At 46.5% G+C, this 13,564-nt stretch overlaps 1 protein-coding gene across 1 annotated transcript; it reads right to left on the bottom strand.

The window, feature by feature from the left end:
• Nucleotides 1–218: 218 nt before the first annotated feature.
• On the bottom strand, nucleotides 219–11,936 carry CRTAM (cytotoxic and regulatory T cell molecule). Its single transcript, XM_027699449.1, has 11 exons — nucleotides 11,886–11,936; nucleotides 9,325–9,480; nucleotides 6,256–6,408; nucleotides 5,911–6,042; nucleotides 3,225–3,395; nucleotides 2,684–2,791; nucleotides 1,867–1,938; nucleotides 1,303–1,407; nucleotides 750–896; nucleotides 483–566; nucleotides 219–369 (listed from the first exon to the last, which is right to left on the bottom strand). The coding sequence occupies exons 1-11, from the start codon at nucleotides 11,932–11,934 to the stop codon at nucleotides 239–241; spliced, it is 1,308 nt and encodes a 435-aa protein (XP_027555250.1). The 5' UTR covers nucleotides 11,935–11,936; the 3' UTR covers nucleotides 219–238.
• Between the last annotated feature and the right edge of the window lie 1,628 nt (nucleotides 11,937–13,564).

Genomic DNA, 13,564 nt, shown 5'->3' with positions numbered 1-13,564 from the left:
TGTTTCTGACAGTGGATAATGAAATCCTCTGAGGATTACAGGTGAACCAGTCCATTGCTGACAGATTTCCAGGAGCACCAGTCCCATCTCCCTGTCCTGCTGTTTAATAAAAGCAATTCCAGCTGGCTTTTGGATGGAAAGCAGCTGCTGGTGCTTCTGCTCCTTGAAATCATGAGACCTGAGATCTTTGACATGAGGAAAAAGGGGGGTTTCTGAATATGGTACAGGTTTCCCATCACTATACATCTGTTTCCTTGCCACATGCAAACATTTTCTCACTTATTGCAGTGGTTTTGTCACTTGGATTCTTCAGAGTGGTTTCCCTGTGTCCTTCTGTTACATATTGCAGGTTGGGCTTGTGATTGGCAACTGAAATACAAACACACATTTTTTATTATTATTATTATTATTATTATTATTATTATTATTATCTGCAGAAATGCCCCAACAGGAATTAGTTTATGTTGGTTAAAGTTTTTTACCTTGTCCATTCTTCTCGTGGCCTGGACTGTCTTCATTAGATCTGGATTTATAACTCTCCAGTGTCTGCTCTGAAACATCATTTTCTGTGCGCAAACCAAATGTAATTAAGATAATGAGTTTTTTCCCATGACTCTTTCTCACCCTCTGCCTTGAGCATGAAAATCTTGAGGGACTAGTTCTGAAATGGGGGTTCAATCAGCCTGACCAGCTCAGAGACAGGCTTAACACAGCAATTCCATGGTCAACATTCCAGGGCCATCACCCACCTCTCTTCCATACTCCATGAGCTTTTTTCAGCTTCATCAGGAAAAGCAGGACGATGATGAGCAGCACAAAAATCAGGGCAGCCACCAGGATTGGCAGCAAGAGGTCCTTCTCCTTCTTTATGATGCCTTTGGATTTGGGATCTTGCTCTGTGACAGAGGCAGAGGGGTGTTTGTGTTGTGAAATGTCCTGTGAACTTCTGATAATTAACACAGTAACCTGGACCAGGCCAGATGAACATGATAGAGGAGCAGAATTCACCTTATTTGACTTAATTTTGGGATATGAGGTCAATTTTTTTATTGTATGAATAAGAAAAACCGATTGAAATCAGTGGACTTGTGCTCTAGCACAACAAACAGCAAACTTTAGCCTTTTTTTTTCCTAGATGGTACAAATGGCTGTGTTTCTGTGGTCTCCCCCAAAATTACAAGCATTACAAACATTACCCTGGTGCACTGACAAAGGGTTTGGAGGGGGAAATGTGCTCAGAGAGACCCAGCCTGGTGTCAGAAAGCTCATTTCATGTTTGGAAGCTCATTAAGGAGTTCCTACCAAGAGTGAAGGTGGAAGTCCCAGTGGTGTTTTCACGTGGCAGTGGGGCTTCTGTCCTGGGAAATTCCTCTGTTGTGACATTTCCTTTGGGTGCTGTCTCAGTCCCTGGAGGAAAGGAGAACAATATTTCTCTGAAGGGCCAAGAGATGCTTAAGAAATGTGTATTTTCCCAGCAGCTTTGAAGCACCTGGGACTTCCCCTGACTTAGAGCTCTGTGCTCACTCCCCTGATGCCGGATTTTGTTTAAATCTGAAACTTTATGAGCAGAAAATCCTCAGAGTCTCTTACACGTTGTGGAACTCAATGGTTCCCATTTACAGCCAAGTTAAAACAAAGCTGAGCTTTGACTCTTTGGTCATTTGGGGGCTTTCCCTGTCCGTCAGTTTGCTTCCTTTGCTGGAAAAACCAGGAATGAGTGTGTATCCTTCTTCTTAAAGGAGGTATTTTGGTGTTCATATCCCTGGGTACTCCTTTAGTGTCTTCACAGCCCCTGGTGGTGCAGTCACAGTGTGACAATCCCTGTCCTTTGCCATCACCCCCAGTGTCTGATGATGTAAATCATACCATTGGGGTCACCATAACCCGAGAAACCTTCCAATTCTTCATCTCCTGATGAAGCTGATGATTCCTCAGGCCCTGCACAGACAGAGAGACGAGTTCTGACTTTCTTATGGACACAGACAATATATCCTTGTGCAATTAACTTTGATTTGTAAAGCTGAAATGATGATGATGCACCAAAACTTTGCATTTCACTCCCTCTCAGGTGGGTGAGCACACCCTGTGAAAGCCACACAATCACACAATGGTTTGGGGTTGGAAAGGACCTTAAAGACCAACTAGTTCTACTCCCCTCTTAAAAGATTCAGGCTCCCTTTCCCTGTGTGTTCATCAACACATGCATGAATTGTTTATCAGGATGTGGCCGTTCTGTGATGTTTGTAATCAGCGATGTAGCGCTTTTGAACAAAAATAAACAAAGAGTTTGTGCATTTCTAAAGCAGCAATTGACTTTTCACCGCAGGGGCCTCTCATGCTAAGCAGGCACAAAACCCATGGTGTGGTTTGGCCAACTTATTTGGGCAGTGGAGCTCTTGATTCTGCTGGAAACAGCTCAGGAAGTGCAGCCTGGTGCAGGGAGAGGTTTGTGTTGTTGCACAGTGCCATCTAGTGCAACCCATCCAGAGGATCCCAGCCTGGATCCCCCCATCCTGCTGCATCTGAGAGAGACTTTGGCTGCTTGCATGGCTGGAAACTGGGAAAGCAAGCAATAAATGCTGTGTTTAATGTTCCACAGTCCTTTGCAACGTGGGATGTAAGGCTGTTCTTGCAGCATTTCCACCCCAGTTCAGTAAATTCATGTGACAGAGACCAAACTTACAATCAGAGGTGAGGTCTGGTGGGAGGTTTTGTTGGGTTGGTGTTGGTGCTGAGCTGGAACCTGCTGGACCCTCTGGTGCTGCAGGAGGGGTGGTTGGTTGGTTGGATCCTAAAGGAAACCCCCCCCAAATACAACAGAAATCAGAAGATGCACTTTGCCACTTGAACTGATCCTGGAAAAGCTAAACCTGCCCTACAAGCTCCGTGCTCTGGGCTGTTTGGGTTCTCTGTCTGATCTGGGGTCACACTCACAGTCCTACTCTCCCACCCTCCGTTTCCCTGCTCTCTGAATATATTTAATGCTGTGAAATGAGGAATAAAATGAAGGTGAAACACTATTCTGTGTGTGTCTTAGAGCAGAGGCCGTGCTGCTGTTCAGACCTGACCCCGAGGAAGAACTCTGAATTCTTTTTGCCCCAGGGAACCTTCTCCTTGAAAAACAGATTCCACACTCTGGGCTTCAGCTTTCCCTGTGTGTCTGTGCAATTCTGACCCCCTCAGAGCAGTATGAGGGGAAGGAGCTTGGAAGGAGCTTGCAGTACCCATCCTGGGGAGGTCCTGGAAGTGGAAAGATGCCATCAGCTTCTCTTCCCTCAGGGCTGGGTGGTGGATGATGCAGCTGGCTGTGGCATTGGGCCCATAGGAGAGGACTGTCAACATGCTGGTTGTGCTCCATTTCTTCCCATCAGCCCCCAGCTCGTGCTTGGTGTCACCTAAACATTTCAGAAAACATTGAAGTGCTTTTTAGCCGAGGGCAATTGGATGAAAATCCTTCCAGGGCCAATGTGCTTCACCCTGAGTGCTGAAGCAGCCCCTGATCGCTGTGCACGAGTGGTTTGTTGTGCAAATGGATTTCAGGGGAACCCAAAGGTCAGGTTTTCTTCCTCCCAGCTGTTTTAAGTGCAGGCCTGGCTGCGCTTCCTCTGCTCAACCCAAACCCCAAAGCTCTGCTCGTGCAGTGACTCACACGGGGAAATTCCCCACACACTGTCTGGGGGGGGAAATGTTCACACACCCACTGGCAATTCTGGGCCGTACCAGACACAATAAATTGCTTTTTGTGGGACACTGGGGAGTCTCAGTGTCAGAGGATGTTCCTAGATGCTTTTCAGAGGTGCCCAGTGACAGGATGAGGAGCAATGGCCATAAACTAAACACAAGTTCCACCTCAACATGAGGAAGAACTTCTTTCCATGGGGGTGGCAGAGCCTGGAACAGCTGCCCAGGGAGGGTGTGGATTCTCCCTCTCTGGAGACATCCCAAACCCACCCAGATGTGTCCCTGTGTCACCTGCTCAGGGTGACCCTGCCTTGGCCTGGATGATCTCCAGAGGTCCCTTCCCAGCCCAGCTATTCTGGGATTCTCTGTGCTCTGCAGCAGAACTGAGATCAAGAAAATTTTCAATTCTATGTGACCCCCAAGGGTGTTGAATTTGTGTCTTAGCAGCTGTGCATTTGTTACCCCAACCATGAAAATAAAAAAAAAAGATTTTTGTGCAACATTTGTGCACATCGAGAAATGTGCACAGTTAATATTGATGGGCAATAGTTACATTTGTACTAAATAAATATTTATGTAACAGTTCTCCATCATCCCTGCAGTGCAGGTTTGACTTTTCTCCTTTTCCAGCTGGGGGAAGTCAAACACAAAGATTCATTGCCTTGCCAGAATGAATTAGGGAGAGCCGTGGAACCTGCCTGATATAGCTCCTACCCCTCCAGGTAATACTGACTGTATTTATATGATTTGGAAAAAGAAAGATGTATTTCATGTGACACAGAGATGTGTTTGAACAGCCCTGGTGGAGAGGGAGGTATTTTAGATGTGGTGGCACAATAATTTCGACTGCCTGTTTATAATGTGGAGGTTCTGATGCTTTCCTTTGATCCCTTAAATGAAAGAAATTCCTTCTTTCCAAATCAACTTTTGCAGATAATTCACTGTATCACACAGACCAGTATTTCCCAACCCTCTTTTCCATTCCCAGTAGGGTCATGTGAGAGCTCCAAAGGCTTTCAGAGTGGTTTTTGCTGGGAAGGAAATAATCTTTTTCAGCAACAGCTCAGTAATTACAGCTGGTTTGCCCCTGCTGAGCCCTGGTGGAACTCAGGTGATGCTGGTAATTAAGATTTATTAGCTGTTTTCTGATTAGTGTAAATATTTGCAGTAAGTGATTAAGGTTGAGGATGGAAGGGAGAGGAAGCAGAGTCACTTCAGGCCTTCGAGAAGGAAGAGCACAATTGTTAAAGCAAGTGGAGAAATGCATTGTTGGATTTATGGAGGTTTTTAGTGTCTGAGTTGTGTGCTGTGATGCCACAAATAATTCACTTTATCAGGCCAGAACTGAGGTTGTTTCTGGTTTGAGGAAACCCCTGGTTTTAGAAAAACACTGTGAAAAACACATAAAAACTCAGGGATGGTGTGTTGGTTCCCTGAGCACCTTATTTGCATTAATGCCTTTGTGTCTGGCAGCCTGTTTTTTTTTTTATTCACTCCTGATTTCTCTCTATATTCAGGCCAGCACACTTCTCTGTTGTTTTCTTGAGCCTTAGTTACAAAAAAACCCATCTTGAGGGCAGAAGAATATTACAGGCTAAGCTTTGAATATGTTGCTTGATGATGCAAAATATGAGTGAGAGCTTGTTAATGTGTGAAAGAAAATACATTTGCATCTGGGAGTGTTTTTCTCACACTTTGATGCAGTTGTGCCCCAGAGATAACAAGGCAGTGATTTTTAGAATAGTGCTATTTATAGTAATCTGAGAATAGCAGCTCTTTATATAGTTAAATGAGCAGAAGGGCTGCTGGTGTGTGTGAGCTGCTCAGCAAAGCTGAGGCAAATCTCTCTGCTGGTTCCAACACAGAAATATAGTTATAATGGATTTGTTAACAGACTTTACACTGGGGGGTTGAAAACTCTGCCTCCAGGGGTTTGGGCTCATTTTATTCCAGTGGAATTTCTTGCTCTTTTTTGGTTTTGGTGGCAAGTGTTGCTGTTCTGTGCTGAGTGTGAGCCAAGCAGAGGAGCCTCTCCCTTGCCCAGACGCTGGGATTTGGTGCTGACCAGGCTCCAAACCTGCCCCAGGTTGTACTAAAGGAGTAGTAGGGGATGAGAAGTGGCCCAAACTGATGTGTTGCAGAAGGTGTTTCACCCTCCAGTATTTTTAAGCTGCCCAAGGCTGGTAAGAAGGGATTGTTGGTGATCAACCCTGGTCCTTGAACACTTACCTGGGAGCTCCATGCCGTTGTCCAACAGCCAGGTGACCCGGGGCTGGGGTTTGCATCCTTGGGTGTAGCAAGACAGTGTAATGCCTCTTTCTGTGTCTTGGGATACTTCCAGTACTGGATTAGAAGGAGCAGCTGCAGCAGAAAGATTTAGAGTCAGCACTGGGGCATCTTTCTCCTCAGTTTTCTGAGTGGCTGCACACAGAGCATCCTCTGGGGGGGCTGAGCTAAGACCAGGATGCTGTTGTGTTAAGCACCATTAAAATTCCATCCAAAACTGCAGGCCTGGTGTTGAGGAGCTGGCTCTGTTGTCCTGCTCCTCTGGAACAAGCAGGGAAAGGGACTTACCCAATACCTCAACAGGCTGGGCCTTGCTTTTGAAGGGTCTGCCATAGTAGAAGCACCTGTAGGAGCCTTCGTCGTGCACTGTGACCTGGGACAGCTGGATGGATAATTCATCCCTGGAATAATGGATGAGTTTGTACCTCTTGTCTCTTAAAACTGTAAGGAAAACAAAACCCAGTGTGCCATGTGTGTTGGTACATAAGAGGAAGGCAAATAATCAAAGCAGTGGTGAATGAAGACAGTTTTTATAATTGAATTTTTAAAATTCCTCACTTGATGTAGCAGAGCAGTTTTTAATGCAACCATCTCCTAGGATATGTCTACTCTGCTGTACAGTTCCCTTTCTGCCTCTTGACTTTCTAGTCTTTATTTTATCCCTCCTGGATGACTTAGAGGAACCCTCAAGGTCAGGCCAAGTTCCTGGACTTTTCCCACCATTGCAACACAGAAACTGTAACTTTCTGCCCTTAAAATGAACCGAAACTGGGGGTGTGCACCAGTCACAGGGAGAAAAAGGCCTCAAAACCTATCTTTTTATTTTTAATTACTTTTTTTTCAGCTGAGGTTTTTGTAAAAACACAGAGCCTGGGAGAAAATCACAGCACTTTTAAAGTGATTAAATACTAAACAATTCTGAGATAATCAGGATGTCAGATATGTTGTGTTTGTAGCTGCATTGAGACTGGAGGGAACTGATTCACAAAGTGGTTTATTGGAGAAACCACGAGACAGAGGCTCCCTGGGGTGACTCAGAATGAAAAATGAAAACTTCCATGTGCAGGGTCAGGTTTGGTTTCTCCTTCAACAGGGACTGTTTTCTTTTGTAATACAAAAGGAGAATATTTGGTGTGCCTGACTTATCCAGGATCCAAATGCTTTGCAAACCCTGGTCCTTGTGGGTGTTGCATCATGTGTCTGACTGAAGGGTAATTGTGGGATGTTGGAATTATGGGGGGAATCCTCAGGTGATGGAAGTTTTGTTCACTTGGGTTAAAATCTGCTGCTGTAGACACCCATGGATATGTCCTTTCTCTCCCCTTATTAAATTGTTGTGTCAGCTCAGAAAAACTCAAGCATCAAAAGGGCTGAAGCTTAAAAGGTACAGATGTTTAAAGCTGGAGATGGACAGAATCAAGTGTCTTGGTCCAAAATTGCTTAGAAAGAGTTTGTGGACATAAAGAACTCGGGTAAATAAAGGGGTTTTGCTACCCTTACCTACCTCTGTGGTGTAAAATACAAAGAATATAGATATATGTCAAAAATAGAGATAATTGATGGAGAGGGGATTTCCCTCCAGGTTTGCAGACTAATAGAGTGCAAGAGGGGAGAGGAACCCTTGCCTTAGGCTGCTGGGATTTTGGGGGCCTGGATGTCCAAGCAGCACAGGGTGGGTTGAAATAGCCCCATTTCCCACCTGGATTAGCTGTCAGGGGCTCAGCACAGAGTTGTTTTGGATCCCATTTAAACCTGAGGGTTCACAGCCTGAGAATACTGAACCTGGGATCTCAGATTCCCCAGGAAACAGTTCCACATCCATACAGGGGTGAGTCACTTCAAGTGGCTAATGGACACTCATCCCACTTGCTGAGTAAATAGGAACAACAGTTACTCGTGGCATTTTCTGTTTAGAAACATTGGCAATATTTAAGGGAAGCATCAGTGAGCTGGTTTGGTGTGGGTGTGATTCCCAGAGCAACCTAGGAGGACTTGGGCAGTTTCAGTGGGAGTTGGGTACTCAATTTGGATAAATCCCAGTCATTATTATCATTAAAACATACAGGATTTAACAAGGAATGTTTAACAAGGAATGCTGGCTGGGTACTGTGCAAATAGGGAAGGCCAAAGCAGTGCTTGTCTTGCAGAGCTGTTTGGTCCAAGAGGAGGAGAGACAAGGACAGAGGGAAGTGAGGTGTGGGGAGTGGAAGGGAATGCAGTAACTGCAGCTTTGGCTTTGTCAGCACATCTAAGAAATCACTGCTTGTTTCTAAAAACTTTCTCTTGGTGCACTCCATCCAATTCCTGGTGAGCAGGAGGGTGCCCAGGGCTTTCAGGCACATCCACTCTGGCCCCACAGGAGAGACAGAGGTGGGGTTTAGTGCTGAGCTCTGGGGGCTGGGGGGAGCTACAGTTCACTACAGTTCACTGTCTTGCTATTTTTTTCCTTAAATCTTTCCCTGTCTGACACAGTCAAATATGGATCTCTGACACTCTCCTGTGTATGAAGGACAGGAGACCAGCAAAAGCTCCAGTGCCAGAGCCCTCCTGGGGGGGGGTTTCCATCTCATCAGCTTCCTGCCAGAGAGGGTTCCACTGGAAAAGCCCCTCGAGGGGTTGGGTGGTGGGTGAGTCAGACTGGGAGTGAAGCAGAGCAAAGAGTTAACTCAGAAGGCACGTTCTGAGCAAAGAAATAAAGAACTAGGATTCAAGGACTAACAGAGGCAGTAATTCACCAAAAGCAGCTAACACACTGACGTATAAGAACATAAAGTAAAAAGACAAAGAGAAATAAGAGCACTAAAAATGCTAAACACATACATAAATAGATATAAGGAAGGAACATGTGAAAATAGGAGGAAAGAGAAGAGCCAGGGTCAGAAGCTCCTGCTGGATGCATGTTGGATTCAACAGAATTAAGGAAAGTTCAGAAGTTTACCCAAGGATGAGGATCAAAACAAGGACCCTCGAGGCCAAAGTAACTGGATGTACCACCAAGATTCTCCCCAAAATGAAGACCATGCCCCTGACTCCACCCTAACTCCACCTGCTATGAGTATTATAACTAGATGTTGCAATAATATGAATATTCATGTAAAGATGATGTAATCTCTCACAAAAATTGTATAAATAGTCCAGCTGTTCACTAATTGCTTTGGAGCTCTTTTGTCCAGTGTGAGCTGGGACTTCCCCAATGTTGCCTTGGATAAATACCTCGCTGCTTAAAGACTAAAACTTTGTCTCTGAGCAGTTCCTCTGCGCCTTTTGGGGCACAAATTCAGCATCAGGAGCTGGGACAGCCCACCCCGATTGACCCCCACCCCCGTGGAGACTGGAGCAGCAGCTTTTCACACTCACCCTGCTGGCTGTTGAGAAAAATGGTGAAACCACGAGGGTTCAGCCACTGCAGAGCAGAGCTGGGGGCAGCGCTGGGGGGGCTGAAGGTGCAGTGCAGGGTCAGGTCTTCTCCTTCCTTCACAGTCACGGTTTCACTGCCAGCCCCTGGAAACCCCCCTGCCACAGACCAGAGGGGGGGAAAAAAACACCTCTTAAAGTGTGACAATAAACTTCACAAGGTTTTGTACACAGTAATATTGCAACTGTCCTTCTTCCAGGGGTTTTTCTGCACTGGGAGACTTGCCAATGTGGTTGTACTGATCTAAATCAATCACAGGCATTAGAGAGGTCAGTGAGGACTTGTACCAAAGGTTTGTGATCAGCACAACCAGATTTAGTTATTAAATGTTATTAACCATTAAAGAATTGGTAGTAGACCCATTTAATGCACTTGCTCCCTGCATGTTAAAACAAACATTCATTTTCTTTATTCCATTATTGGAACTCCAGTGATCTTTGAGGTCCCTCCCAACCCAAACCATTCTGTGATTCTGTAATTCTGTGTTTCACTGAGGAGCTGTTGAATCTGATTTGCAAGTGTGTGAGACTGAGCAGTGAAGGATTTTTTCAGCACCTCTGAAAAATGAGGCTTTTTTATTCAGAAATCATGATGCTGCAACTGCTTGGAAACTTCTTGCCAAGATAAGATCCACAAACCTGGCCTGGCACAGGTTACTAAAATGAAATTTCATTCTCTTCTCTCAGCTCATTTTACAGTAAAATGTCTTTTTCTCTCTCCAGACATTCTAAGATATATAATATATTCTGTGAAAATATTTGACCTGGAATGAATTACCTCCTCCAGGAAAAAAGCAAGCCCTGGAGAAATTCCTAAGAGCAGTGCCTGGGTTGGAGTTAAGTAAATAGGCAGTAAGAGGGTTTTGCTTTTCATTCCCTTTTTATGTGTTTTGATTTTATTTTCCGGGCAGCTCTTTGCTGCAAGTTCCTACTGCACATACAATCATTGCAGTTTGGGGAAATGAATCTTTCTGGGCTTTGGGAAAGCTTTTCATGTTCTTGAAGATTTTAAATATATCAGAAATGAAGGTTTTGTGGAGCATCGTTGCTGGAAACTGTTATTTTCCCACTGGAAACAGGGGAAGGACTTGTCTCCCTGTAAGATAGTTGTTACCCAGGGGGGTTTGTGGCCCTTGTGGAAGGAGGTGAAATGTTGTTTGAGTGGCAGGGGAGGGTTGTCTGTGGTTTTCCATGAGGACTTTCTTCATCATGATGGTTTCCTGTCACCACCAGCAGTGTGGGGTCTTTCAAATCACACCTCTGGAGGTGAGAACAGCAAGACTGAGGCAGAAATGGGGGTGTTGTTTGCTTTTCTGAAGCAGAGCATACATGTAATTTCCATGGGAGCCCATGGCTTTGCTCAGCCCATGACTCACAGGTCAAATCTTCCCTGCACAGGGGGCAGCTGGACCTGCTTGTGACCTTCAGTCACTGGGGAGTGGGAGATGCTCCTGTGCCAGCTCCAGGGCACAGGGGTTTTGTACCACGTGTGCCCCACTTGGAAAAATGAGTCTGGCATCAAATACAGTGAAATATCCACCTTCTTGGCAAGGAAGAGCAACAATTTTGTGCTAGAGATTGCAGGGTGCACTGAGCAGAGTAATTCATGCCTCTGGTTGCTGTTCTAAGAGCCCCCAGGAAATGCATTGAGAGCTCAGTGCACTGAGATGTGCACTCAGAGCAGAGCTCTTTGAACCTGTGGCCCACACAGACACCCTGTTTAAAGGGTTATTTTTGACCTGTGAGTGGAGCTCGAGTGAATTGTGCTGCCCAAAGCAGCCAGTGATGGTCAGCAGATGCAGGTTCATCTTTCAGGAGGAGGAGAGGGCTTGTGCTCTGAGCAGAAGCTTCTGAGGGCATTAGCAAAGTATCAGCAGCAGCCCTGCTGTGGTTTCTGCTCCAGGAACTGGTGAGGGAGAGGGACCACACATTCATTCCTCCTGCAAAGCTCAGCCTGCAGGAATCCTGAGCAAGGATCACTGTCTTGCTGGTTTTTTCCTTAAATCTTTCCCTGTCTGACACAATTAAATATGAATCTCTCACACTCTCCTGTGTATGAAAGACAGGAGATTAGCAAAGCAGGTGTAAGCTACATCCTCTAGCAGGAGCAAGGAGACTGAACATTTAAAGTGCTTTTCTTTTTGCAAAGTACTTTGCAAGTGCTTTTTAATCCTATTCTGACTTCTATCAGCCTCTTTTTCCACAATGCATACACAGATATCCAAGCCATGGAATCCAAGCCAGGAATCCACTGTCCCAATTTAAGGGAGAATCCCTTGTTATCTCAAGTATGTCACCAGCTGCTAGGAGGTGACTTGGTCTCACAGATCCTGGTTTTTGGAGTCAGCTGAGACTCAGCTTTGAGAGCAGGGTGAAAATATCTTGGTGTCAACCAGAAAACAAGGCAGCAAAGCTGCCTGGTGTGCTGGAACTCTGGGAATAGAGCTCTCCAGGCTGGACTGAGTACAAAGGGGAGGTGGAGTAAGATAACCCAGAGGGCTTACCTTGCATGAGGAGAAGAGCCACGGCGTGCAGCACCCTGGTGACAGTCATGCTGTGCTCTGGGGACAGGCAGTGCTGGCTTCCTCTCTCTGCTGGGGCTGCTGAGCAGCAGCAGGTCCCTTTTCAGCACGGGGGGGAGCAGATTTCCCGTGACTTCATCCCCACCAGGGTCTCTGCCCCTTCCCTTCTCGCCGCTGTTCCACTCTGCTCTGCCCCCATCTCACATTTCCCGTGTGTTGGCGACTGCTGAGAAATCAGTGACCTCACAGGGCCCCAAAATGAAACTGGTGGGTGACAGGATGGGGGGACTTTACCTGGCACCTCCTTCCCAGCCCTGCCTCGGGGGAGAGATCATAGAATCACAGAATCATAGAATCAGCTGGGTTGGAAGGGACCTCCGAGATCATCAAGTCCAACCCTTGATCCAACCCCGCTGTGGTTCCCAGCCCATGGCACTGATGCCACATCCAGTCTCATCTTAAAAACCTCCAGGGACGGAGAATCCACCACTTCCCTGGGCAGCCCATTCCAATGGCTGATCACCCTCTCTGCAAAGAAATTCTTTCTCATATCTAACCTAAACCTCTCCTGGCACAGCTGAAGACCCTGAGCCCTCTTGTCTTGCTGAGAGTTGCCTGGGAAAAGAGACCAACCCCCCCTGGCTCCCCCCTCCTGTCAGGGAGTTGCAGAGAGTGAGGAGGTCTCCCCTGAGCCTCCTCTTCTCCAGGCTGAACAGCCCCAGCTCCCTCAGCCTCTCCTCACAGCACTTGTGCTCCAGTCCCTTCCCCAGCCTTGTTGCTCTCCTCTGGACCTGCTCCAGGACCTCAATGTCCTTCCTGAACTGAGGGGCCAGAACTGGACACAGCACTCCAGGGGTGGCCTCACCAGCCCTGACTCCAGGGGAAGAATCACTTCCTTGGACCTGTTGGCCACACTGTTCCTGAGCCAGGCCAGATGCACAGGGGGGGAGCAGGAAAAGGGTAGGAGAACCATGGCCCTGTGATGCTCCAGCTGCACCGTGTCCAGGATTTCATTCCCAAAATGGGAAGGCAGAGCAAGGTCGCTCGAAAACCTGGCTGTGTGGTTTAAATCCCCGGGGAAAAAAAATGTCCTTGTGTCACTCTGCTCTTGCCCCAGGAGGTTTGTTTGGCTCTTTTTGCTGGGGTGAAAGAACGAGAGAAAGGTAATTTTTGCTGTGTGTGGTTTGTGGCTCTCCAGGGAGGGCAGAGCTTGGGTGAGGTGGTTGTGAAAGGTTTGCTGAGCACCGAGCATGGGGGGCAGGGATGGGGACAGTGAGCAGGTCCCACAGGGTTGGTGGCACAATTTGGGTTCCCCGTGTCCCCTTGCAGGTCTGATTATTTCAGGAGTGATCTGAGACTTAGAAAAGCTTCTGTGTCCCTCAGGTCAAGAGGGAATCACAAGATTTATCCATGTGTTTCATGGTGTAGCCACATGTGGTGACTTCCAAAAAGCTTTGGCACATCCTCTTTTGGGCTTTCTTTGCAACTGCCCAAAATTTAGTGTAAGTGGCTATTACTGTCAAAATAAACTGACTTTAATAAGGTCAGAATTATGGCTTAAAAGCTGTGTGCACTTGCAGGATGTGGGCTTGAGGGAAGTGGACAAAATGGTTAATTATAAATGCATTACTGGTTTGGTTTCTAATTTATTAGAAACTGTT

Source organism: Neopelma chrysocephalum, unplaced genomic scaffold (assembly GCF_003984885.1).
Source record: "Neopelma chrysocephalum unplaced genomic scaffold, ASM398488v2 Primary Assembly neopelma1_138, whole genome shotgun sequence".
Lineage (NCBI taxonomy): Eukaryota > Metazoa > Chordata > Aves > Passeriformes > Pipridae > Neopelma > Neopelma chrysocephalum.
Note: the sequence above shows the minus strand (reverse complement) of the source record. Positions and strands in the feature narration are given on the sequence as shown.

Coding starts and splice junctions, on each gene's coding strand:
- CRTAM (XM_027699449.1), bottom strand. CDS start 11,934: ATGACTGTCACCAGGGTGCTGCACGCCGTGGCTCTTCTCCTCATGCAA. Junction 6,043..6,255: donor CCAGCCTGTTGAGGTATTGG/GTAAGTCCCTTT, acceptor TTTCTGCTGCAG/CTGCTCCTTCTAATCCAGTA. Junction 1,939..2,683: donor ACCAGACCTCACCTCTGATT/GTAAGTTTGGTC, acceptor CTGTCTGTGCAG/GGCCTGAGGAATCATCAGCT.